Source organism: Nyctereutes procyonoides, unplaced genomic scaffold (genome assembly GCF_905146905.1).
Source record: "Nyctereutes procyonoides isolate TBG_1078 unplaced genomic scaffold, NYPRO_anot_genome, whole genome shotgun sequence".
In the NCBI taxonomy this organism is placed as follows: domain Eukaryota; kingdom Metazoa; phylum Chordata; class Mammalia; order Carnivora; family Canidae; genus Nyctereutes; species Nyctereutes procyonoides.
The window spans coordinates 83,562,227-83,589,829 of record NW_026575140.1 but is presented as its reverse complement, the minus strand read 5'-3'; the positions used below and the strand labels follow the sequence as shown (position 1 = coordinate 83,589,829).

Here is a 27,603-nt window from a genome sequence, read left to right as displayed (position 1 = left end):
TCTCAGGATGACATACTCCGTGTTGTTGACTTGTAAGCCTCATCCATGAGTAGATCAAAAACTTTCAACTGGGGATGTATAGATTGATAATGATTCCTTAGGACTTCCGTGCCCAATTTCAAGATTAAAGGTAAGGAGTGTTTTGGTAGGAGGGGAACGTTGAACTCATTGAGACTATCTTCACGACACATGGTCAGGCCCAGTCCTTGTTGACCTAGGTTGTATGTACCTTATTCTTTCATGCTCAGGGCCCAGCACAGTCTGATATGCGATAGCTGCTCGTTATTTTGAGAAATGAGCTCTGAACAGGTGATACTGATGGATACTGATTTTAACAATGTCCTTAGACTAACAGACTTTGATCCTTTTCTCTTCAGCTTCAACACTAGTGGTTCTTCCAGGGGCCATTTTGCTGCCATGGAGATCAGTTCCCCAGAAAAACATGGGAACAGCATGTTGATTAACATAGCCTACCTTCTCTTAGTTATTTTATTTTTTTAAATTAATATTATTTTGCCTGCATTTACTTTTGGAGAAAATGCATCGTAAAAAAAGTAAAGTTTTCATGAAAAACAAGAAGCACAGTTCTGGGATAAGGTGTGTCTGCAGCTTCCTGATCTCAACCCTGTGGCATCAGCTGCTCTGTGATTGTGTCCTTAGTAGGTATAATTTTATATTGCTCAGCCAGTTTAACTATATTGTTTAAATTCAATTCATATGAAGGAAGATCTGCTCATTGGCTGTCAACTGAATGAAGACAGTGAACCCAAAACCACAGATTGAACATAGGACATAGAATACTCATTTTTTCCTTGAAATGTGCCAGTGGCTTCACATATTAGCAAGAATAAAGGAAAAGACAAATGCAGCCCCAGAAATAATCAAGTTAAAACTAAAATGTCCCTTCTTTTTTTTTTTAAGTTTTTATTTATGTATTTGAGAGAGTGCGAGAGCATGAGGAGGGGAGGGGCCAAGGGAGAGGCTCCATCCCAGGACCCTGAGAGCCCAGAGGAGGGGCTCCATCCCAGGACCCTGAGATCATGACCTGAGCCGAAGACATATGCTTAACTGACTGAGCCACCTGGGCGCCCCTAAAACATCACTTCTTAACAATAGGAATCTGGCCTTAAAATGCTGTGCCTCGAAACTAAATCTTCTAAGTCACACAAGGAAGACTTTTTTTCAGTATATAATACTGAATTTATTAAAGTGTGTGAACTAATGCACATTAGGAAGCATTTATATCAACAGAAATGTTTGATACATAAATGATTTTCCTGATGACCGACAGCCAGCTGGAAAATCCCTGCAGCCAGAACGTTCCTCAAGTGTTCTTGACATTCAGATTTTAAGTTTGGATAACAGCTCCGGGCAAGAATTATTTCATAGTGTTTCTCCTTTTGTTCCAGATGAATAATGTCCAATCCCCTTTTGCAGGGCTTCTCTCTGTTTATCTGTGTCTTGGGGTCCTGGTTGACGGGTCTCTTCAGTCAGGTTTTCCATCTTTCTTCCCCTCAGACCTTTCTTTATTTACTCTTTCATCAAATTTATACCACACCTGTGTGCTGAGCACACCTGCTCCGTGCCAGGCCTGGTTGGGGTGGAGGGAGGGTGATGGATGGATGGGGATGTTCCTCAAAGTGACACGTAAGACCTGGTCCTTGTCCAGAAACCCTACAAAAGGGTCTTTTTGTAGATGCTTCTACTGCTTCGTGACTGCAGCTCACAGAGGCTGCCGCTATCGCTGCTACTTTGGAGGAAAGAGGCTGGCTCTCTCTGCCCGTTCTCTGTGTGCCAGGGATCCATTACTTTGTCTTTCTGAATTTTCACTTCCTTCCCTGTAGCATGAAGAGGTGAACGCTAGGGACACCTGGGTGACTCTTGATTTCAGCTCAGGTCATGATCTTGGGGTCATGAGATGCAGCCCCAGGTCAGGCTCTGTGTGGAGCCTGCTTAAGCTTCTCTCTCTTGCCCCTTTCCCTCACCTCTAAAAAAAAAAAAAATTAAAAAAAAAGGAGAGGTGAACTCTGTGGTTCCTAGGAGACAACCAGTTCTCAGATTCGAACCCACTGGGGTTTCTAGTGCACACACTGGTGCATCCAGTGGCTCAGCGAAGGCTTTCTCCCACGCAGGTGCTGAAGGTGAGGATGAGCTACTTTGTGGATTCTGCAGCCAGTGGCCCTGCCCCTTATTCAGCAGTGCGGCCTGCCGTGGTGGTAAGTGGGGCCCCTTCCCTGCTCTCCTCTTGCCCACCCTGCCTCTCCTGTCTTGCCCTTGCCTCCCACTTCCTGACCTCTCCTGGACAAAGAAGCCCGGGCCCGACTCTAGGGTTGGAATCAGCCTTGAATCTTTTGGAGGAGCTAAAATGTGAGATTATCTGTCTTTTTATCAGCACATAAAGTAAAAATCCAAGACTGATGGATTTGCTGAGAAAGGTTTTTTTTTTTTTTAGTATGTTTGAGTTTCACAGAAAATGACTCAAACATGATTAATGGTTAAAGCCAGGTGATTTTTCACTGCTCAGTTCACTTGGTGAAGATTTTTCCCACCTTGATATTCTTTAGACTTAACATAGTTAAACTTCTTTCGAGCCTCATACATAAGAGCTAAATAATACAAGCCTTCTAATCACAGAATTTAAAACTGGAAATATAATAGTAAGTTTACAGGAAAATGTTATAAATCCTAGAATAAGAGAGGTGAAAGGAACTTTAAAATAGGACTGGATAAAGTTTCTTTCCTGTAAGAGAGAAGACTCTCACGCAAGCTATGCACCGATCAGTAGAAATGTTTAGATGAATTTCTTATAAATTTATTGTGTGAGCAACCCCATGATGCTATCATCAATCAATCCCAATATTAAATGAACCTTTATTATTAGCCGTTGTATTATTGACTATTCATCCTAAATTCTATATGTTTTCACATGAAGGCAGCCAATATAAATGCTGAACTTTTCTCACTTACTCTGGAAATGGACAGATAAAGTTAATGTTAAAACTTCCTAGTACACTTGTGGGTCTAAATAGACACCAATGGACCAGAGCTCTAATCTGACCGTCTTGAAGTGTCCTGCCTGAGGTTTGCAAAATTTTTGACACTGGCACCCTTAAGTTAACCATGTCCTCTCCATGTAAATTGTATATTGAAAGATTTGATGTATTTGCAAATTGTTTTCTGTAGCATTGAAAAGATAATTGCTCAAAGGTATTCTGTGTTCAAGCAGTGATTATCACAGCTCTCTTTACTGGCTATTCTGAAACACCTGTTTTTATTCTGTTTTAGATGGCTTCTGTTTTCACATAAACCCCATTCACTTTCTAAAAAAATTAGAATCAGGCAAAAATTTAGAGTACAATTAACACCAGAAATATGTTTAGAAACATACACACACACACATACACACACACATACACACACAGAGTCCAGACCAGAGCAGTCACTCAGTTTTGCCTAGTAGAAATCACTTAGAGACTTGCACTTGCAGGTCACATAAGGGGCTGGAAAAGTTGAGAGGGAAAGCCTCTTCCTGCTTCTCACACGGAGGTTATCATCTGAGGTCGGCACAAATTACACTAAATTTTTCTTAAAGATGATATTGTAGAGAGTTGTTCAAACAAACCAAGGGTATCGTGATTTCAGGGTGAAACATGTCATTGGCCTGGACGAAGCGACTTAAAAGCCAGCCCATGTTAGTTCTCCTTACCAGTATGGTAATCAAAGCAAACAAGATTAATAACTTCTCCAAAAAACCAGTGCCATGCAAATTTGTATTTATTATATTTCAGACACCGAAATACATGTGATTACAAGTATTCAAAAGACAGGTATAATATTAAATTATCCTTGACAGGGTATGTGGAAATTGGATGAAATTAGAACACCAAAACCTAGCTCTGGGTACATATTTTCAATGAAAAGACCCCACCCCCAGCTGAATACACTGGCTAGTTTTAATGCATTTTAAATGGTTTCCACTGGTTGCAAAACAAAGAGCTCATTTACCCCCAGCCCAGCCCCAACAGCCATATCTGAAAAGCGTTATCAACGTGTGGGATCCTTTTTGCTGTGAGTTTCAGGGTTGCTTGGGTAAAAGCAGAAGGTTGCGTAAGAGAATTGCTAAGTACTGCACCAGCACTTTCATGCCTAACTTCTCTCTGGGCCTCAGTTTCTCCATCACTAGGACTGGTTAGGCAACTTTTCAGAACCATAGAGCAAGCAGAGAAGTCCTACAGCTTCTTCACCTAAGCTCTCCCTAATGTGAATGAATGAATGAATAAACAAACAGACAAAAAAAACAATCAAATAAATAAAAAATCTTTGGGTACAAAATCTGGTTCGACAGACCAGCTCCTACGGATACCCTACGACCCCCGACCCGACCCTGTAAGAAACAGTCGAGGGCTCTGTAAGTTGTCTGTAGACTCGAACTTGGGTCACTGGTATTAGCGAAACTAACAGATCTCACACCCTCGTTCCTAATCTAAGACTTCAGGGAGGGGAGAGCACAGCTTCATGAACTTTCCCAGACAGGAAAGTCAAAGCCGCAGACACCACCGAGGTCTTCTCATTCTGCTGGAGCCACTCTATCTAGAGGTCAACCGATGGTACTTGATCCAACAATCCATGCCCTCCAGCCTGGTGCCTGGGCTCCGATTTGGTTAGGCCTGGCCTCGAAGAAAAGAAACTCTGTCTCGGGTATGGGGGGTGGAGAGTGGCAGGAAAATTGTAAAGTGCTGTTTTTTGTTTTTGTTTTTGGGTTTTAATAGGGCTAGTTTTGCCCTCAGGGGATATTTGATGGCATTTTTAATTGTTAAAATTTGGCGGTGGCATCTGCTGGGATTTTGGGTGTAGAGGCCCGGGGCGCAGCTAGCCATCCCACAATATGCAGTATAGTCCCCTCTACAACTAAGAATTAATGCGGCCCCAAATGTCAGGAGTGCCGGGTTGAGAAGCCCTGGTGGCAGCAGCCCCAAGATCAGGTTTGAAGGCAGGATGGTGCTAGGCTCACAAATTGGTCTAAGCACGTCTTTGCTGCTACTTGTCAACTGTTGCTGCAGAAAGGGGAAATCTTAAAGAAAAACTAATGAAGAGTATTTTCGTGTTATGAGGGGTTCTGCTTAGGATGCTGCTTTAGTTGTTGGATATGAGGTTTGGTTCGATCTAAATCGGGCTATGAATAGTCTCCGGTCCCCAAAGATGGCTAATTCCCAGATTCCTTATTGGTAGTTTAGAGTTGGCATTAGCGCTCCTCGTCGTTCGCCTGCCCGGGGAAGGCTTAGGGTAGTCGCAGCGACGGTCATGAACTTCAGCCACCGGCAGGTAATTAGCCCTGCCGTTTTGCACAGAAGGCACGTTTTCTGCCTCAGGGTCAGCTTGTGGAAACCAGGATGAAACCAGGATGCGTGCTTTCCTCCTTGGAAGGTCAGTCCTGCAGGAGCCCGCGCCAATGAATGAAGTGACGTAACAGCCGGGAGGGAGAACAACAGAACGTTGGGGAGTTGTCTGGCCATTGTGTGGCAGGGGGTGACGTTTTCAGGTACGAATATGGGTTGTGTGTCAGGGACCCTTTCATCCAAGGGGAGGAAGTGCTCCTTCCTGTTATGCTGCCTCAGCAAGCCCACGGTGAGCCCTGGAAGTCCCCAGCAGTGCTGGTGGCTTCATCCTCCCATGCGTCATCCCCTCCTTGGTGGTGCTGGGGCTGCAGAGCTGGGGGGGGGGGAGCTAGGGGGCCAGCATGGGAGGGATGGGCTGCCCCTGGCTTTGACCAAATTTGTCCCAGGCCTTGGCTACCTTGAAAGCGAGGAGGATGTGTGGAGGAGGCCCTCGGGGCGAAATGACCCCCTGGTCCTGAGCTGCTGGGGGACCGGGATAGTACCACCCACTCACCTCCTGCAGCCAGAGCCCAGGCCTTTGGGGACGCAGTGCCCTGTCAGGGCGAGAGCGGCTGCCCCGAGGGCCGGACCGCGTGGAAGATGCCAATGCCCGTGAGGTTGGTCACTATGCCCCAATTCCCTAGGGTGAGGCTCTAGGCTTAGGGAACAGCCCCCCTACTCTGAGAGACGCGCGGATTGCATCACACACTTGACATTCTTCCACTTTCCGGATTGAATGTTCTTGTCTTATAAATATGGTCACTATATTTCCTGAATGAAAAGAAGTGTTTCAGAAAGTGTCCAACAAAGTCCTTTTTTTTTTTTTGACTTGTGACTTTATTCTAGGAATGGTATGAATGGGATCATACGTCCTGGGCACTGAGTTGCTATAATTGTATAGAATAACATGATACGAAGCCAGGGCTATTTCAGACGTAGGATCACTGAATAATTTGGGTGATGGACACACAAATGCTGGAGTGCACGTCAAATGTCAGCTCTCCAGGGGGCAGAGGAAGGCTGCCAGCCGCTGGCTGGTTTTAGGCGCTGGCTGTTGTCCTTCTTGTGCTTTTCCAGTGGAACTCGTGGGGCTGGCAGGCCTTCTGGATCTCCAGTGTGGTGCCTGCAAAAGGGTGTAGCAGGGCCATGGGGTCTCGCCGAGTGCATTGCAAAAACGAGCTCCAAACCATGCCCTCGGGCCCAGCTTGCCAACGCAGAGACCTCTGAGATTGAAATCTTGCCATCCGCTTTGTGGTTTGAGCAAATCCTCTTTTGTACATGTTCTTTCCTCCTTCTGTCATTGATCGATTGTTTTTTTTTCTTTTTTTTTGGATACATAACTCTGTTTCTATCTTCTGACTCTCCAATGAGGTGAAAGCGGGGGGAGGGGGGGATGCACTTTGTTCCCACGTCTTTTATATGAGACGTGAGACCCAGCTTTCAGTCCTGGGCCAGACAGCTGTGGAAAGCAGCCCATCCAATTAGGAAAGCATTTTGGAGTCAGACAGATGTGGGTTAAATTCTGGTCTGTTACTCCTTGGCCATGTGACCTCAGGCAAGTTACTTAACCTCTCTGGACTTCAGTGTCCTCATCTGTGTAAGGGCAGAGGGTAACTTACCATGTAAGGCCATCATGATGGTTCAGGGCAAAAATGCTTGTCCAGTGCGTCCCACAAGTGTGACCTCAGCTCATTCTCTCTCCCTCATGTTCACTGTCTCTTCTCTGCTCTTCTCTGACTTCTCGATTGCGTTGGTTGGAGGCTTGGAGGGAGGAGTGGAGATGATTCCACTTATTGTCCATCCGAGGGTATTGCCAGGCCAAGATGGGGCTACTGGGGTGAAGATGGAGACATTCTTCTTGAGCAACCTCCTTGCTTCATCACTACCCTGCACTAGAAACAGCTCCCTCACCACCAGATCAAAGTTCCCTTGTAATGGGCTGGTGGTTTACAACCCCATTGTGTAAACAGACCTGGTTCTCTTATCTTGAGTAATTGCAGTTTAATTGGGCCTCCTTGGGAAGCAATTCCCTTCTTCCCCAGGGCTGTTCGCACACTCTTCACCTCCACCCCACAGGCCTCAGGGTTCCAGCCTTTGAGTGGTCACTGGGGAGTCTGCTGCCCCAGCCCTTTGTGGGAAGGGTTCACGCTTGTCCCTATAAAGCTGAGCATCGGCGCCCCTGTCCTCTCTGCTGATGCTGGAGGACAATGAATAAAGAAAGTATTTGGGATGAGAGGAGTAGAAACCCACAAAAGAAATTTGGAGTGGAAATGAAAACTGGGAAAAAAAATTTGTTTTCCTTGTTGCACGGGGTGGCGATGGCTGTAGCCCCGGAGAGAAGGCTGGAGCGGAGTGCCCAGGGATTGTATACAGACGTAGGGCTCAGCGCTGGCCTCGGACAAGCTGAAGAAAGAGCCATTGTGTCTATTTTTCCAGCATCTTAAAGAGGGAGGCTTTTCAGAGATACTGGGTTCAGTCAGCACAATCTAGAGAATTTCGGAGCCAGGACACAACCCACAGGCCATCTCCCGATATCAGGAATTAAGGTCCTAAGAGATTAAATAAATTGCCTGGGTTTACAGAGCCAGCGGGAAGTGGAATGTGACCCAGATCCCCCGACTCCTGGCTAAGGACACCCCTTACTACTGAATTTAGCTTAATCGGTTTTCAGATATGTGGTAATTGAAAGAACTTATAATAGACTTTCATTCACACATCTATACACCTTATTTATGATGAAGTGGTCTTCCCTGATTTTGGGGGAAAAAAAACAAACCCAAACTCCATTTTGTAGACTGCTTAGTAAATTAGAGTTACTTTTTTTTAAATAAAAGATCGTATTTATTTATTCATGAGAGACACAGAGAGAGAGGCAGAGACACAGGCAGAGGGAGAAGCAGGCTCCCTGCGGGGAGCCCAGTGTGGGACTCGTTCCCAGGACCCCAGGATCACTCCCTGAGCCGAAGGGAGATGCTCAACTATGGAGCCACCCAGGCGCCCCAGCAAATTGGAATTACTGCAGGGTCCTTAAGCCAGGCGAGTTCTTTATCCGAGACCCCTGGGCCCGGAACGAGGCTCTGAGTTATCTGGCCCTCTATCTCTGCGCGATGGGATGCCCGAAGCTGTCACCTCTGGAGTCACCGGGAGTCTGCAGGTCCTGCTAAGCGAGTAGAAACTGACAACACATATCTCCCTGCACATCTTTCAGGAGGGAAGTGTCAAGTCCGGGTGCTCAGGCTGGTGGCGAGGTTCAGGGGCCCGGAGCATCGGCTGGTAGCACTGAGTGCGGGCCATGGGGTTGGGTGGTGGGGGACTGTGGTCCCAGGGGCCACCAGCAGCCTCAGCTGTGGGCTGTCCCGTGAGCAGTCCCATGTGCCTATCTCTGCAGCACCACGTCCGTGCTTCACGTCTCTCCCTCAGAAACCTGCAGGAGGTCAGGCCTGCCCTTTCACCAAGGCCCAAGCCCATCACTCTTATTGTTTGAAAAAGAATTTCCTGGCCTTGAGTCTAAAATTAAACTGCCCTTTGAGAGTTTCCTATTTTGTCTGTTCCTGCCTCTCCTGCGGCGGCACCACCCTCCCTCCGCTCCTCCTGGACGGGAGCGCTGGAGAAAGCGGACTCCAAGCCAAGGGGCCTTTCTGTTGGCCTCCTTGCCCTCGGCCTCTCCAGGGAGCAGGGCACATGCGCCCTCCCCAGGCAGACCCGCCCCAGGGCCCTTCTGAAGGCCAGACCTGGGCTGCCCCAAGCTTCCCCTTAGCATCGCCAGAGGAGCTTCTCCACCCTGCGCTGGGTAGCCTGGGAGCCTTGTCTAGCCTCTTGGAGGATGAGGAAGCCCAGACTAAAGTCTGTGGAGTTCAGCCTCGGGGGTTGGTGGGGAAGGCCCCTGGGGGGGTGAAGGGTTTAAACCTCAAGGTCCTGTGTTGGTTGTGCAGACTCCCCCCGCCCCCACCAGCATCTACGAGGCAGGAGCCCCGAGGGCGAGTCTGTAGACAGGTACTTCCGAAACATCGCAGGTCTCGACTGAGAAATGGGGGATGTGGGGTCTAAGCACTGCCTGAGCCTGGTTTTAGGAAGGAATTAGGACAACAGTACGAAGACTTTCTTTTTTTTTTTAAAGATTTTATTTATTTATGCATGAGAGACATAGAGACAGAGAGAGAGAGAGAGAGAGAGAGAGAGAGAGAGAGAGAGGCAGAGACACAGGCAGGGGGAGAAGCAGGCTCCACGCAGGGAGACCGACGTGGGACTCGAACCCGGGTCTCCAGGACCACGCCCTGGGCTGAAGGCGGTGCTAAACCGCTGAGCCACCCGGGCTGCCCCAAAGGCTTTCTTAAGTGCAAGGGGAGCATTGCACGTCGTGAATCCAAACTACGACGACGACAAGTCTTGGCTCTCTGGGCTCCTCCACCCGTGAAGGCCGTGGGTCGCGGGTCAGGAGAAAGAATGTGGAAGGGTCAGCGGGAGAGGATGGTGGAGGTGGAGCTGTCGAGGAGCCTGCAGATCCCTGTGGCCAGCCTCCTCAGGAAGCAAAAGCTACAGAGGTTAAGTGGCAGGCGGGACGTCACGCAGCTCCTTGGGGACAGAGCAGAACTTGAATCCAGGCTTCCTAACCCCCGTCTCCTGTCTTCCTGCTAGAGCCTGTGGACATCGATGCGTTCCTGGAAAACAGTTATTCCTGTAGAGGCACACACCCAGGCTAACTCAGCTTAACCCCGGGCCTAAAATGTTTGTTTTATTGTTATTCTGATTTTTTTCTTTTTCTTTTTTTTTTAAGCAGCAGCATCTAGAAAGGAGGGAAATAGTAGCAAACACGAGGACATCTATGGTTGCTTGGCTAATGGCAGACATGAATTTGAAGAACGGGTCACACATAGTCTTACAGACAGGGGGACTCCATATGTTTGTGATTTGGTGTGGTGGTGTGAAAATATTCCCCTCTTCCCTCTTTTCCGACTTTTGGGGGCAGGGAGAAGGGAGGCAAGGAGCAAAAGCTGTGGCTGCGAGGTTTGGTGGGGTTGGGTGGGGAAGGGTGGGAAGACGGTCAGAAGAGACAGCAGCAGGAAGCTGGGGCTGGGGGGCGAGATAGAGTCCCTGGCTCTGAAGCTTCGAGAGGTGGAGCTAAGGGAGGTAATGAAGGAGAGGAGACCTTGACTGGAGGGCAAATGGAGGTGGTCGGCTGGATGCTGGTCATTAAAGCGGGCTCACTTGCAGAGCAGAGCAGGGGTAGGGTATGCCCATCATTCTAGTAGCTTCCAGATTATTGGGGCTTTGTTTTATTTGTTTCCAGTGTCAGAAAGGTGAAGCATGTGGGCTTGGGCTGTGTCCTCTGACAGCCCCCAAGAGGACGGGAGAGGAGTGCTGTTCCCTAGGCAGCCGGTCACCATGTGTGTGACGGAGCAGGACAAAACATGTGCTCTCCCGAGATGCCCAGGGCGAGGGGACCCAATCCCTCCAAGGCCCTGTGGCTACCATCCTTCTCTTGGCAGCCACTGGCCAACCAAAGCTCTGCCGTTGGCTTCCATGACGCTGTACACTTTCTTGTTTTTCTTCCTCTGTCTTCAATGGCGCCTTTGGGTTGTTTTTCGCCCTTTCATCTCTCGTAACTGTAGGCAACTTTACAGACCCAGTTTTGATCTTTTTTCTGTTTTGTTTGAACTACCATTTTTCTTGACTTTGTACTCTTGCCGGGTGCTCCACGCTTCCAGTTTTAACCACACCCTTTCGTGTCCTCTCCTATCCTGCATCCACCTTCAGGACCCCTCCTCCCCCAAGGCCAAGTTGCTCGGCCACCACTCCATCTAAACACAGCTGAGGGAGAAGTTCTCATCCTCTCTCCCTTCTTATGTACTTAAACTCACCTTTTTCATTATGAAAAAAGCAAGCAATCCGAGCATTATCTGGGATCACCCCTTTCCTTCATCTCCTATCAGTTAGAAAATCATGTGAATTCTTCCTTTGAGGCACACTTATATTTCTTCTTTCCTCTTCCCCTCTCTATTCGTGACCCTGATCTCACTGTCCTGTGCCTGAACTCCCGCTCAGCAACCAAACTAACAGGACACCAGTGAAGCACTCACATGAGGGCAAAACAAGGGCTGCCCAGCACTCAGTAATCAAGCTACATGACGTCTTAATGCAATATTTTTAAGAGTCAAAATTAATGCAAAAATTCTTATAAAAGATAAACATTTTAAATAAAGTTAGGATTAGTAGCACTGATTCTTTTCCTCCTTGCCTCAGTCTCCAAAACGGCTCTGTAAGGCACTCTATTTCCTATGTCAGCTTCCTCACCTCCTCCTTTTGCCCAGCCCATCCTACTTGGCACCATCAAATGACTTTTCTAGAACATATTGATTCACTATGTCACTACCTCTAATGTAACGTCCAAAGCCTTTCTCCTGGAGCCAAATTCCTGTCTGGTATTTATTATGGCCCTAACACTGTGATCTTCCCCTGTCTTTCCAAGCTTTACTTCTTATTAATTACCCTCCATGGCAAGCATCCACATTGCCCAAGAGCACACCTTTTTTTCATCCTTCTCACTACCAAACAACACTGTCTCTCTAGATCATTTATCTGAATCTTTCTTATTCTTCCTTTGATAGTATTACATGTTCTTTTTCACCATAAGGTGCATGATCATCTTCTTTTCTTGTTCTCTAGACCCTTCATCATATGTTCTAGGCTAAATCTTACTCAACCTTTCAGTTACCTTAATTTGTTTCCTCCAGGAAGTATTACCTGCTGCCACTCCCCTCCCTCTACACGTTGGTACCTAACCCTCTCACATCTCCTCACTGTAATTTCCTGTTTACTCATCTGAATGTTCCTAAGGGTGAAGTTCATTTCTTGTTCGTATTGTGTTCTTAGCATCTAACATAATACTTGGCATAGACTAGGTGCATGGTCTCAATTTGCTCCATAAATGCACATTGCCGTAATATGCTTAGTACTTATCCTAAGATAGCACTCACTTTTCTTGAGAAATATGTACTCGAGCCACATAAGCTTCATATTGGATAAGTAGAAGAAAAGACAGTCTGAAACCAAATAGACCTGGATTTGAATTCTATCCTTATTATCTTATTAGCTGTGGCCTTTGGAAATTTACTAGTCCTCTGGTTTTTAAAGATTTTATGTATGTATGTATGTATGTATGTATGTATGTATTTGAAAGAGAGAGGGGAGAGGGACAAGTTGACTCTGTGCAGAGCCTGACTTGAGGCTCGATTCTAGGACCCCGGGATCATGACCTGAACCAAAATCAAGAGTCAGATGCTTAATGGACTGAGCCACCCAGCTGCCTCTACTTGTCCTCTTAAAGCCTCAGCTTATTCTTCTGCAAAATGGGGGTAGAAATACTAATCTTGCATGAGTGTGGTGAGGATTGAATGTGACCATTTCTGCACAATGTTTATCACACCAACGGGCATAGAGCAGGTGCATGATGTACGTTAGCTCCTTTCAATAATCACCTGTGGGATAAATGAGTGAGGACCTGTCAGATGGTTTTCTTAAAACTGTGGCAGGGACTGGAAATGTTGCTTGCATCTTATGAGTTCACCTCCAGTTGCAGCTACGAACGGAAGGTGTCAACAAAGGGACTCAAACTTATTTTGGGTGGTGCTTTTTTAAAGCAATGAAGTGGGGGTTGTGCAGCCTAGATTTCTGACCTGTTAATAACCTGCTTCTTTCTCCTCAACTAAGACAGTTTCATAATGAATTGGAACTAGCTATGTGGTTCTTTTGAGTAAAAATGTCATTTTCATACTCTATGAAATAGGTATTAAGTCAGTTTGTGAAATGTCTAATAAACAGGCAGGTGTCTAGATAACAAGAATCATGCTGCTTCCAGGAGCATCTGCTAGCAAAGATGTTTGTGGTTCATGGTAGGCTTAGTGTATTAACTCCTTCTAATTTTTTAAAAATATTTTATTTATTTATTTGACAGAGAGAGTCTGTCTTCAGGGGGAGGAGCAGAGGGAGAGAGAGAAGCAGGCTTCCCACTGAGCATGGAACCCAATGCAGGGCTTGATCCCAGGACCCTGGGATCATGAACTGAGCCAAAGGCAGCCGCTTAACCAATTGAGCCACCCAAGCGCCACCCCCTGCCTTCTAATTCTTAAAAGTGGGGTCCTCTGGCTCTGCTGAGGGGTGATACAGAGAAAATATGTTTCAAAGATAGATTTCCATATATAAAGTAATAAATAAACTACCCCTGACAACAAAATGCCTGCTTTGGGGTGGGAGAGAGTCCAAAAAAAAAAAAAAGCCAACGACATAAATTCAGTCTGATGCTGAGCAGGGTTGTAATCAGAGACTGGGGGCTGACTCACCACACTGCTACATTGCTGTCATTGCCTGGGTCTGGACCTCATTGCTATGTCCCTAACCTACAAAGTACTCCTGCCTTCGATCTCTTCCCCTGCATAGTACATCCAGATAGTTTTCCTTCAACACTTCTTTGTAGACAACACCTTGCCATAAGTCGCCTTTCCTTAGCAGAGAAAGCCTAAACTTATAAACCTGAAAAAAAATTCTCCATTCCATCTTACATCAAAAAGAATAAAATATTTAGGAATAGATTTAACCAAGGAGGTAAAACACCTGTACTCTGAAAACTGTAAGCATTGATGGAAGAAATCGAAGAAGACAAAAACAAGTGGAAAGACATACAATCCTCACGGATTGGAAGAATTAATATTGGTAAAATATCCATATTACCCAAAGCAATCTACAGATTCAATGTAATCCCTATCAATGGTATCAATTACATTTTTCAAATAACTAGGACAAATAATCCTGAAATTTGTATGAAACAACGAAAGACCTTGAATAGCTAAAGCAATCTTGAGAAAGAACAAAGCTGGAAGTATCACAATCCCAGATTTCAAGATAAACTACAAAACTGTAGTAATCTAAACAGAACAGTACTGGCATCAAAATAGAAATATAGATCAATGGAACAGGATAGAGAGCCCAGAAATAAATCCATACTTATAGAGTCAATTAATGTACAATGATGGAGGCAAGAATATCCAATGGGGAAGACATTCTCTTCAACAAATGGTGTTGGGAAAACTGGACAGTTAGTGCAAAAGAATGAAACTGGACCACTTTCTTACACCATACACAAAAAGAAACTCAAAATGAATGGATTAAAGATCTAAATGTGAGACATGAAACCATTAAACTCTTAAAAGAAAACATAGACAGTAATTCCTTTGGCATCACCTTTAGCAACTTTTTTCTAGATACGTCTCCTCAGGCAAAGGAAACAAAAGTAAAAATAAACTGTTGGGTCTGTACTAAAATGAAAAGCTTTTGCATGGTGAAAGAAACCAACAATAAAACAAAAAGACAACCCACCAAAGGGGAAAGGATATTTGCAAGTGGTACCTCCAACAAAAGTTTAATATCCAAAATATGTAAAGAACTTACACAATTCAACACCAAAAAAAAAACACAAAAAACAAAATTTTCTGGGCAGAAGATATGAACAGACATTTCTCCAAAGACATACAAATGGCCAACAGACACATGAAAAGATGCTCAACGTCACTCATCATCAGGGAAATGCAAGTCAAAATCACAATGAGATATCACCTTACACCTGTCAAAATGGCTAAAATCAACAACACAAGAGACAAGTGTTGGTGGGAATGCAAACCATGCAGGCACTGTGGAAAACAGTATGGAGGTTCATCAAAATAAAAATAGAATTACTATATGATTCAATAATTCCACTACTGGGTATTTACTTAAAGAAAACAAAAACACTAATTTGAAAAGACACATGCAGTCATATGTTTACTGCAGCATAATTTACAATAGTCAAGATATGGAAGCAACCTGTGTCCACGGATAGATGAATGGACAAAGAAGATGCGAGATACACACACTGGAATATTGCTTAGTGATAAAAACAAATGAAACCTTTTTTTGTTTCAACACAGATAGACCTAGAGGGCATTATGCTAAGTGAAATAAGTCAGATGAAGACAAACACTATATGGTTTCACTTGCATTAGTAATCTAAAAAGAAAAAAATAAACAGAAATAGGTTTGCAAATACAGTAAACTGGTATTTGCGAGAAAAGAGGGGGTTTAGGAATTGGAAGAATTAGGTGAAAGGGCTTAAGAGTACAAAATTCCAGTTATGAAATAAATATGTCATGGAGATAAAAAAAATACAGCATAAGGAATATAATCGGTGATGTAATAACATTGTATGGTGACAAATGGTGGCTATCATGTGAGTATAGTGTAATATACAGTATCGTTGAATCACTAGGGTCTACACCAGAGACTAACAGAACATTGTATGTCAACTATACTTGAGTAACAAATATAAAAAAATAAGTAAATGATATAAAATGCAAAACCAAAATGTTCTCATGGGGTTTCTACCACCCTCGCAGGGCCTATACCAAACTACCTACTACCTATCCACAAAGCTTCTGCTTGTACTACCTACTGCCATCTTCTAAGGCTTCTATAAGGAGGGCTTAGGTAAACCATGTACACACTGTCCCAAAATAACAGAGCTAGGCAACTTATAATTCTCCTTTGTATAATTTAGAATCAAACTTTCCTCACTTGAGACCTAATTCCTGCATTGACATTGAATTTTGAGAAAGACTCTAAAGACATATTAGAAGATGGGGATAGATATTGAGAGCACACAGGTAGTCTAGGAAATATGTTTCAAAATGATTCAGTTGCAAAGGGTTGTTAAAGACCTACTTATCCTTGGGGTTCCAAAGGTTGTTGCCTCAGGAGCTTACAATATGAAAATACAATGTCCCCCAAACGTTTTTAACCAGAATTCAGGAAATGTTTTCTGCCTGAAGCTCAGTAGAGTGTTCTTGCCAATGATTTCCCTAAACCTTCTGGTCCCAAACACAAATAACTAGCAGAACACAGTTGCTCCATTTACATTCTAGTGGTTCTCACCAGGGTCTGGTAGTAGAAACCAAGGATGTTAGCCTTGGCTGCTCAACAGCTCAAGGTGACTCCATTCAGTTCGAACGGTATTATTATGTTCTCGGCACCTTTAGCCCAGTAGAAGCTGAACAGCCCCAAAGTAAATTTCATCCAGCCAGCCCTACTTTGAATAATTTCATGAATGTTACAGAAAATGTCATCCTAATTAGTGTGCACAAATGTCCTTTTATATTTTGGCGTCAATTGTCATTTTTCTCTGTGTCAATGTACTCTCTTCTGTTAATTTTACTGAGCTTAAGTTAGTGGACAATTGCAAAATGGGGAAGTGAAAGTAGATAGGGAATGTTGAATCTAACAGAATAGCAGAGAGTTCTTGTCCTGAGGCTCACGGGGAGAGAGGGCACAGGAAGTTCTCCAATGAGAGGATCTTACTGGGAGTTAACAAGCTACACTTCTGGGATGAGAATACGTCCCGAGAAACTACATTTGTCCATTAGCCCCTTGACTTCAGTAGGTTCAACCATGTCAAATTCTAGCAGAGTTTGACTATTTTAATTGAGATTTTTACGGAGGTGGAGCGGCCATTAGAGAAGAGAAGAAGGAAAAAAAGAAAGTAAAGGATGGTCCAGTGTAGTAGAGATTCCTCAGGAAATCTTTCTGTGAATCTTCTGCTCCTCTTTTGGTGTCTTACTTTTTATTTTATTTATTTTTTATTTTTTATTTTTTATTTTTGGTTTTTGGTGTTTTTTTTTTGTGTGTGTGTGTGTGTCTTACTTTTTAACTCTCTTGCTCAATCCCAGGACTGTTAAGGGTCTGTTATAGTAAGATAATATCCATGTTCTCCTAGGTATCATATAGACGATTTGTATATGTATTTCATATTTTATTTTGTTTTATATATAATTTTCTTTACACAGATTTTACGTAATCCTTTCTACCTTAGGAGGTAGGTATTATTCCCATCTTATAATTGAGTAAACTGAGGTTTAGGTAAAAGAATAGGCCCAGGCCTTCCATTAGTAAGTGGTAGAGCCAAGATTTGAATCCACATATATATATACCTAGCTTCAAAAAACAGGGTCTTTCTTTTTTTTTTTTAAAGATCTTATTTATTTATTCATGAGACACACAGAGAGAGGCAGAGACACAGGCAGAGGGAGAAGCAGGCTTTCTGTAGGGAGCCTGATGCAGGACTCGATCCCAGGACCCTAGGATCACCTCTTGAGCCAAAGGCAGACGCTCAACCACTGAGCCACCCAGGTGTCCTGAAAGAATAGGGTCTTAAACACTGTAAAACATGCCTCCCACGTGTGCTTAAGGAAGCACATCTGCCTTCCTTATAAAGTCCTGGGTAGATGGTATATTTTATGAATTTCATAAAATGGATGAAAGAATGGCATAAGTTCCCAAAATGTTTCAAGAAGCTGAAAATTTCTGCCATTAACATCATTAACACCTGTGCACAATGAACTGAAAAACAAGTGATTAGTATTACATAGGCCCATGCGTGGGTTTTCCTTGACATTTGTCACCTACTGGTTCTATGAGATCAGAATATCTTGTAATAATATCCACTTACAGTGTTATTACAGAGTAAGATCACAAAATAATTCAAAAGTCAGGGTTGTGCAAAGATGGCCACGATTCTGCATCACTGTTAATCATGGGTCCTTATTGGAAAATTAGAAAAGAGGGCGGCCCTGGTAGCTCAGCGGTTTAGTGCCGCCTTCAGCCCAGGGTGTGATCCTGGGGACCGCGGATGGAGTCCCACATCGGGCTCCCTGCATGGAGCCTGCTTCTTCCTCTGCCTGTGTCTCTGCCTTTATCTCTCTCTGTGTCTCTCGTGAACAAATAAATAAAATCTTAAAAAAAAAAGGAAAACTAGAAAAGATAGTTGTCAAATGCTTGAAGAAATGGATGAAAATCACTGCCTGTGCAGTCAAAGCAAGAGACCCTTCTCCTTCCCTGTGTCTGTTTTGGTGGCGGTGGTGGGGGATCGTTGTGATCAGTAGTTGGTTCTATTCTGTTATCTTCTATGGATGATCCCTACTCACGTGGTTACATGATAAGAAGTTATTGTGCTGTTCGGGCTGGAGTATAGAGATTTTCCTGTTAATATGCTTCCTTGTTTTTTCCTTGTCACAGAGGCAGGGGCCTATCAACTCCTATGAAGATCCTCGAATGGCCTGTGGTTTCCAGTCCAATTATCACCCGCAAAGAGCTTACTACCCCTTCTGGGATGAGATGGCCACTCAGGAAGTTCCCACAGGTCTGGAACACTGTGGCTCAGGTAGGAACGTGAACAGAGGCTCAGGATACAGAGAAAGTTGAAGGACAGTGGTGGTGTGATGTGGGCTGCATTCTCTGCAGCAGCAACAGCTGCCACGGCTTATGTGGGGACAAGATGCTATTGTTCTCTAACGGAAAGTCCCAGGACTTCTCCATAATTCTGAGTTACTTTATTCTCCAACGACAGGAAGATGGAACTCTAGGAATGAGCCCAAGAGAGGTTGCTTCAGGTCTCCATTCTGTAAATAGTTCTGGCCACCATGCATTTCCTGAAACTTGCCCATTTCGGCCTGGTTGTTGACAAAGGGCCTAGAAGTTCTCCAGTCGGAGAGTATGAGCTGGATAAACAGCCTTCTTACAAAATGGAATTTCTGTATTCATCTTTTTCTCCCCATTGTCTTCAACCTCTTGGCCTGTGCCCACTTGCATCTGGCTCCTTTTCCTCCGCCCCCTCCCTCTCCCCAGCTCTCCCTCAGGGACCTCCGTCTTCCAGCATTCCCTGCTCTCCTTGACCTACTGGTCACCCTGCTGCCCCCTGGTGAACAGGACTTGCACTCCTCCAGAGAACTCCCCTGTGGGTCCCATTTCCCAAAGACCTGACAGCTTGAGAATCCTTACCCCTGTTCTGTTTTGCAGAAGTCACCATGTATCTCACAAATTCTATTAGTCCATGTTTATCTGCATGCGCTTTTTGTTACTTTATTTTTTAATGCAAAATGTAAAGCTTGATGTGGAGATTCTGAAGTGATGGATTAGGGTATTAAGTTTAATTTATCCTGAGACCAGATTATATATTCAAGTACCAAAAAGCCAGTTCAAACCTGTATTTTCTCCCAGGATGAATTCTCAGCCTAAGAAATCTCATTACTCGCGTATGTTGAAGGTATGTAATTCTGAGGCATGCCATAGGGAGGAAGCCATTGGGAACTCACTTAAATAAATAAAAATTCTTTGTCCAATGTTTCTTTACTCCACATAATGGTATGATAGACTACTTTTATAATAGCAGAGACAGAAAATTAATGTTTGTTTGTTGCCCATGCTTTAGTTTTGACCAGAAATATAGAGGCGCAAAGCAAGGTGCTGTAGCACTTGGTGGGTCCTGGGGGGAAGACATGAGAGTCGGTTTCTAGCTGTCTGGTTCTCTAGAGCAGAATGGAATCAATCCCTGTGTTCCATAGTTTCTTGATTCAATAGTCATTGATATTTGTGATACTCCTTGGCACCGCTCTTGGATTTCAGACTTGGTACATTATTGTCACTTTCTGCTTGGTTCTTCCAAGCATAAATACAAATGTCTCAACCATCTGTTTAAATAGGAGACAGGGAAGATTTTGCGTCTGTTTGCAGGTTAGATTTAAGGACCCCAAATTTAAAGAGATTAAAAAAGCCATCCTTTACAAACCATTCTAAACAAATAGGTTTTTTTTTTTTTTTCCGAGCAAAAGGTCAAAATGGTTGTGCCTACACTGGTATAATTCTGGAATCCTATCAATGACGCCAGGCCTAAGTCTTGTATCTTCCAGTGCAACCCAAGTTAAAGCTATTTTGCCTTAATGCTTTCTTCTCTGGACGGTGCTTCTGTTTGCTGCAAGTCACGTCTTGTTAATAGGGGAGGTTTTCCACACTGGTCCATAGCCTCAAGATCAGAATGTTCTTTCTTCATAGCTAAAAGATATGGTTCTTCTCTTTTATTTTCAGCTGAGAAGTACATAAATTCCCAAGTGAAGATGATTTTTCATTCTCTTCCTTGTCAAGGTTCTCAAAGGCAGAAAAATTTTATTTCAGGGCCAATGACACCATGTCTGTGATGCATGTGAAGAATCTCTCGGGATGAAGCTGCTTTGAAATGTGAGGATTCATAGCAGGATAATATAGTCTTTTCCCACAGTTGACTTCATTGTTGCAAGGAGAAGGAAGCCAGGGTCACTAAGCTAGTGGCTTTTGAGTAGGATGGGAAGATGGGTGCATAGAATAACCAGTCCTAAAATGACCTGGTTGTTGCCAACCGCAGCTCAGAAATGCTAGAAAGCCTCCACGGGGAGCGGTGCCTTGGTGGCACATGTGAGGTCTGTAGTTCCCTCTGCCCTAGGCTCCCTCTGATGGAACTATCTGGCAAGAACCCTGAGCTTTTCCAGCCCCTCCTTTGCCTTCTGAGTTGTCCAGACGAAATAGTTGCAACGATTATTTCTGGGCTGTGGTCCAGCCCTCCTCAGTGATGGGTGTCCTTTGGAAGGAGATTTGGGGTTATAGAGAAGGGAGATGAAGACATGGACCAACCAATGATTTCTCCAGCTGCAGCACATTTCCTTGGAGATGTGTTGAGTAAGAAGAAAGAGAGAAAAAAATACGCTACATTTTTTTCATCTTCTTTTATCCTATTTATAACTTCAGTTTCCTTCCCGTCCTCCGTCTCATGGCCACTCCCCACCCCCGCTCTCATCTCACGTTTTGTGCTCTCAGAAGGAATGAATGAACTTCTTTTCCAAGGACTCCACATCTGTCAGTGACTGGAATACCCCGCAGGAGGGGCCATCGAGGAACATCAGGCCCCTTCCCAAGAATGTGGCTCCTAGTCAGGAAGGGGCAGAGGCTGAGGAGGAGGAGGGTGGTGGTGAGGGAGGGAGAAGACAGGGAATGGAGCCGAGAGGAAATGTGACTGAAGGAGAGCCTACCAGGTGAGCGGGAGAGAATGCTCAGTAAGCAAGACAGTCAAGAATGGGTTGGACAGAACAGATGGTAAGAAAGGTGCCCAGGAAGACAGTGAAGCATGGAAATGGAAAGAAAATACAGGTATGGGTAGGCAGGTGGAGCAGGTTGGGAGGAGAAAATGAAAGCTGAATGGGAAGGCAAGAGAAGGGGGTCCCAGAAAAAGACAAGGCCAGAAGGGGAGGGGAAGATGATATGAGAGAGAGAGACAGACAGAGACAGACAGAGAGAAAGAGAGAGAGAGAGAACACCAAAAAAAAAAAAAACCCAGATGAATCTGAGGACATTAACTATACGGCTAAAAAGGGAAGCCACATTTGCATGCAATTGCCTGCGCAGCTGTACATTTCTTCATGACAATCTCGTAGTCATCATTTTCTTTTATTTCTCCTCCTCCCGTCCGCCCATTCCCCCCCCACCCCCCCTCAGCCTGGAGCCATTAGCAAGAGCCAATGGGGACGGGGAGCTGGTGTGCTGCATGAATGAATGGCCCTTTCTGTCTCCGCTCCTCGTCATCCCTCTGTCAGGGAGCCTTGTGAATCAATGAGCCCCTTACACAAGACACGGCTGAAATGTCTGTTACTGTTTATAGTCTGACTGGAGTGGAGCCCACTGACCCTGCCTCCTCCCTGTTCCCATGTCCACTCTTCTGTCCCCAAAACAGGCCCTTGTGCTGCATCATCTTAGCAAGGATCACTTTACTCCTTGTGTCTAAGAACTCATTGACATTTCACTGCCATTAACTATCAGGACGACTTCTGAACCACAGTCCGGTTGAGAAGGGACAGGGTAGATGGCAAACCATTCTTGGATGGAGCCAGTGAGCTCAGAGCGGTGCCCAGTCCCCGCTGGAGTCCTGCAATGCCTGCTTTCCACTGGGATCTAGAAAACCGACACCAGAGACCCAACTGGGCACGCGGGCCACATGACCACAGCCCATAGCGCCAGTCGACAGCTGTCCATATTTAATTTTAATATTATGAATGACAACAGCGTGTATCAGAAAAATATGAGGCTTACTGAGCACCCTTCCAGTTTGTCAAATAACTTGACAAACTATCAAGTTATTTTTCATTTCATGGGTGGATTTGTCCTGAATCAGCCACACTTGTGGCTATAAGGCGAAATAGTTGCTTGGAGCTGGAAAGCAGTTTGTAGCTGCAGAAGACAGTATCTCCAACTTATCCCTAATGGGAATGAATCCGTGGTCTTGTTACTGTGGCCCTTGATTTCAGAAGCAAAACATTACTTCTTCTTGTATAATGCAGTTTGGTATGTTTTTGGTCATCGGACACAGGAAAAACCTCATGCACCCCCATTTACAGCCTACTTTCCACTTCTCATTCCTCAGGAGAGAGGACGTATATATAGTATATTGGTAAAGAATCCAGATTCTGGAACCAGATTGCTTGGGTTTGCACATCAACTCTTGCTAACTGAGTGACCTTACGCAACTTACTGTATCTCTGTACTCTCGTTTCCTCACATACACCAGTGGTTCTCAAAGTGTGTCAGAATCACCTGGACGGCTTGCTAAAACACAGGGTGTTGGGTTCTATCCCCAGGGTTTCTGATTCAGTGTGTCGAGGGTAAGATCAAGAATTTGCATTTTTCACAAGGTCTTAGGTGCTGCTGCTGGTGCTGCTACTGCTGGTCCAGAGACCACGTTTTGAAAACCACTAAGTTAATATATGTAAAGCTTGAAGCAGCGCTGTCACTCAGCAAGCACTATATGAATGTTTGCTATCATCACTTATCGCCCCGAAATGCCTGAGCGGCCAGAAATATCTGTGTATCATTGAGTCATAAAGTGACCCACTGATTGGTTGAACACTTTTGGTGGTCAGTGCTACGTACTGGAAATAGAGGAGATGTCTGGAGAAGGGGAAGACTCGTTCCTCGTCTCTAAGCGACTCTGTTCAAGTGTGTACGGGGGGCGGGGGGGTACACTTACATGATGAGAGAAATTGCTCCCATGTGAAATATGACGCTTATTCATAAGATAATATTTGTCAGTGTGAGTGTGTGGCTTTGGATCTTGCTACTTAATATTTCTAAAATAAATTTACTAGTAAAATGGTGGAACAAAAGAATGTCTTCTCAAATAAACTCTGGAAGTTCCAGTGGGAGATGTACTGGGAGCCCAGGTTTCTGGTCTCTCTTGGGGCTTTCTCAGACGGCCAGGCGGCCAGGCGGCTGGGAGAGATCAAGCCTGGCCCTGTGTTTGGAAAGGGCTATTGACAACCAGGTGGGAAGTTTCAACAGGAGAAGCAGATGCCTCCGTTTGGCTTTTAAGCGTTGAGAACATTGAGAGAATGCCAGGCAGACTTGTTGAATGGAGATTCACCTTGCTCTGAAATGTTTATTCTCATAGCAGTCTTGGCCTTTCAACTGACCATCTCAGATGGCTTTGCGGTTTTAAAGAACAGTATTTTCAACTCTATCTGCTACACATATCTGTTCTTTGCTCATTTGGGCTGCTTTCCTTCTCTGGAGGACCTGTTTCAGTTTCTTTGTTCTTCAAAAACAGCTCTGATCCTGTGTGTGTGTGTGTGTGTGTGTGTGTGTGTGTGTGTGTGTGTGTTTCTGGGATGCTGTAACATGGGTCATTCCTCTCGGGGAAAATTTTAACCTTCTCAGGTGTTAACTTTATAGTTGTGGCCTTTGGGAAGGAGGAAGGTAGTCTCATGGCCTTTCACTGAAGGCTGTGGTTGGGGCCTAGCTGCCCTGGCAAGTCACTTCCATGGGATAGGATGGGGCTGGGGGAAGCTTGATGCAAGAATCTCCTCCCTCCACTCGCATGGCATCTCTGAGGTTGCCAGGAGGTGAGAGCCATGGTGCGCATTAAGAAGAGAATCTATATGCACAAAAGCTACCCTCCATGGTTGCTATATTATTTTCTTCTTCTTGTGATGAGATTTCTATGAATGCCTGACCTCGTTCTCCGTTAAGTGAAGGATACGACTCCAACTATGGACTGAATATGTTCTGATTAACCGATGTCACGTCACCTCCTCTTTTCTACTCCCACCTCCCGAGCCCTTGGCAACTTTTTGGCCTGTGCTATCTCATATGCACATTACAAGAACTCATTGGCATAGATTTTTGAGTATGAGCTGAAGGGTGCCGAGTCCAGGCTAAGGGTCTAGCTGTGGTGTGATAGAAAAGAGCAAGAACATGCCTGGAATCTCGTTCCCTCACCTTTAACAGGTGGGATACTTGCACTGATTGCAAAGAGGTCTTGTGCCCATTAAATGGGGTATATACTTAAAAGGTCATGGCCTACAACAGGCGATCAATAAATGCTGCCTCCCTTCTTTCTCCCTTCAGGATGATTTGAGTGTGCATTTAAGTGAGCCAAAGAAACTAGACATCCCACCTTTATCCAGTGAATCTTGCCCACTCATCAGGCCGGAGGCTAATTTTCTGACACCTCCCAACTTTCTCCTTCATGTGTCTCCTTTTGCCAGTGAAGGGAGCCTGGAGCCTGGGGCAGGGCCAAGAGAAGGAAGACAAGCTCTGCCCTCTTAGGGACCGGAGACTCCTGCCTCCCTAACAGCTCTGGGCAGTAAGGATTGGAAAGGTCTTCACACTTGTGAATCATCTGGGGGAAGGTGCTCGGGAAGGAAGGTCCCCTAGAGGGAGGAACCGTTAGTGGAGCTGCCGTTAGCACGCTGGCCTTCGGCCTTCTGGTTGGCTGTCCTGCGATGCGCTGCTTCTCAAAAAAAAAATCCTAGGATGCAACAGCGTTGCACTGACAATCCCAGGGGGCTGGAGACAGGAAAAAAAAAAAAAAAAAAAAACGTTCTCTGAACTTTTTCAAACCACAAATATTTGGTTCGAGTTGGGAAAAGGTCCCCGGGGCACCGAGTTCTTCCTTGATTGGAGCAGTTTGGCCCCTCTCCTGGAAGTCCTCGGGCGAGGGCTGGGCTGGGGCCGGTGGGTGGCGCGCCTGGCGTCGGCCCCGGCCCCTCTGCGCGCTGCGGGCCCTGCTTGCTCTGTGAATGGAGACCTGGGGCTGGGTAAATGGGGAGGGAGCTGGAGGCCGGCAGGGAGGAGGGGGTGCGCGCGACCCTGCAGGGGTGCGGGGTGGGGGATGCGCAGAGACAGCCTGTTTTTCTCAGTGTCTGGCCGCCGAGAGCCTCTTACCCGCGCTCTCTCTCCAGATGTTCGCTGTGTTTATAGCTGCTGAAGCAGGAGACCCAGCTCCCTCATTAATAAGTTTCTTTCTTGCACCGCGGCCAGGGGTCTGAGCCCGGAGCCCGCAGCTGGAGGAGGCTCGGCGGGGGAGGGCCGCCCGCAGGGGGAGGCGTCTCGCTCCCCCCCCCCCGCCCCCTAGCCTCCGCCTCCCTAACCCCTACCCCGCCTCCCTCCTCTGCAATCCTCCCAAAATACACGGGCGCACAAAAAGAAAAACACCAGCAGATTTTTTATTTCAGAGAGTAAACACTTGGGCCATGGGGGTCTGGAGGTTATGGGAAAAGAGGAAACCATCAGGCTAATCAGGCAGGCACACACTTCCCCTGCTGAAATAAAACAGAAATCATTGCTGCGCAGGGCTGGCGGGTTAACCCCGGCGCTGCCAGCGACGCCAGGGCGGGCGGAGAGGGGAGGGGAGGGGGGAGGGGGGAGGAGGGAGGAGGAGGAGGGGGGAGGGAGGGCGGGCGTCCGAGGACGAGGACCAGGGTTTTTAAATCCAGATCCAGGCCGGGAGCAGAGGAGAGAGGAGTGAGCTCTCCGAGGCCTGAAAGCCTTGCATTCAGCCTGCGGTAGCCCATGGCCCCTCCCCGGGCGGTCGGACCAGAAGAGATGCTGCCCTGAGTTGCAGTTTAGCAAGAGGTGGGCGGGAGTCCTAGGTAGGTCAGGGAGAGGGACAGAGGGTGCACCCCGCGCTGCACCCCGAGCCCCTGGATGGTTACTGTTCAGAAACCAGCAGCAGGGATAGTGGGGAGGGTCCGGCCTGGGTTTTCACCCTGCACCTTCAGCTCTGCAACCCTGGCCACATCCCGAGCCCTCTCAGCCCTCATTTTTCTCATTTGTAATAGAATCGCGCTGACCTCCCCACCCCTCCCCGCCCCAGTTATGGTGGGGAGCAAAACTCCACATTGGATGTGGAAACTGCAAACACCAAAGCACGGCCCTCCATTCATGATTTCATAGATTGCTGTCAACTGATCAGGCTCCCCTCTCCCTCCCTCCCTCCCCCTCCCTCCCCCTCCCTCCCCTCCCCTTCCCTCCTCCCTCCCTCCCTTCCTTTCTTCCTTCTTTCCTCCCTCCCTCCCTCCCTTCCTTCCTCCCTTCCCTATTAAATGCCTGGCTTCAGCTTCCACCTTCACTCACTCGCCCTGCTGCTGCCTGTCTGGAGAGCATAAATATCGCCTGGGCCAGAGGTCATAGGTCAAACATGAGACCTAATTGCCCTGCTAGAGGAATTACCTTTCCACTGATGTACAGGGCAACCTTTGGCTCTTTCTGAGGTTGCTATTTTTAAAAATAGGAGTGTGTTTTCCCCACTGGACACCCCAATTCGATTCACTTACCACCTCCGAAAAAGAGGTGCGATTCTTTTGGACTTTCTTGCTGACAAAGGAAACAAACCTTCGGAACCTCTGTCCATCCTTGCAGGGGCATTAACCAAACCAGACAACGGAGCTACCAGTTCTCAAGTTGTTTTGCGTCTTTCCCTGTGTCTCCATCTCCTCAGACTTAGTGCACTGGGTGCTTGAGAAACGGAGAGGTCATATCAGTGATGAAGTAGCCACTGGAGCAGGATTCTGGTCACCTTTGCTGCTCTCTTGATTTCTTACCTGCTTCGTACATTTTGGTTAATCAACCCTGACCACTTTCCATCCGGTCTCAGACCTGCAGATTCTCAGAGGAGCAGGGATGCTGGACCCGGCTGAGTGTCAGAAATGCGTCATCCCTCCTCAATGGTGTGCGAGGAGTTTTTGAAGGTTCTGTAGCTTTCCTCTGGTTCTCAGAGTGGTCTGAGACCCTCAAGGAGTTAGGGACTCTTGCCCAAGAGAAAAGGTACTTTTGTACCCTCCCCCCCCCCAGCATTTAAAAGCATGTTGTCCATAGAGGGTATGCAAAGCCAATTTTGTTGAACTGGGTTGCATTCCGTGGTATGAGCTTCCTTCCTATCAATCCCTTCTCACCCCTCTGGCCAGTCCCAAGAGAGTGGATTTAAATCTGGAAGCCGATTCTATCCCATTGTGCCAGAGACACTGGGCATTGAAGCCTTGACTAAAGTCCAGCCACATCTCTCCTTTTTTTCTTTCCT

At 46.0% G+C, this 27,603-nt stretch overlaps 1 protein-coding gene across 2 annotated transcripts in view; it reads left to right on the top strand.

Annotated features, from left to right (window-relative positions):
• The window catches only part of ETS1 (ETS proto-oncogene 1, transcription factor), a 131,031-nt gene that overhangs the window by 11,940 nt on the left and 91,488 nt on the right, over positions 1-27,603 (top strand). For both annotated transcript variants that reach the window (XM_055306516.1, XM_055306517.1), the window contains exons 2-3: positions 2,133-2,216; positions 18,468-18,612. In XM_055306516.1, the coding sequence (XP_055162491.1) occupies positions 2,148-2,216; positions 18,468-18,612 (214 nt within the window). In that variant the 5' untranslated portion in view covers positions 2,133-2,147. The remainder of the gene's footprint in view (positions 1-2,132; positions 2,217-18,467; positions 18,613-27,603) is intronic.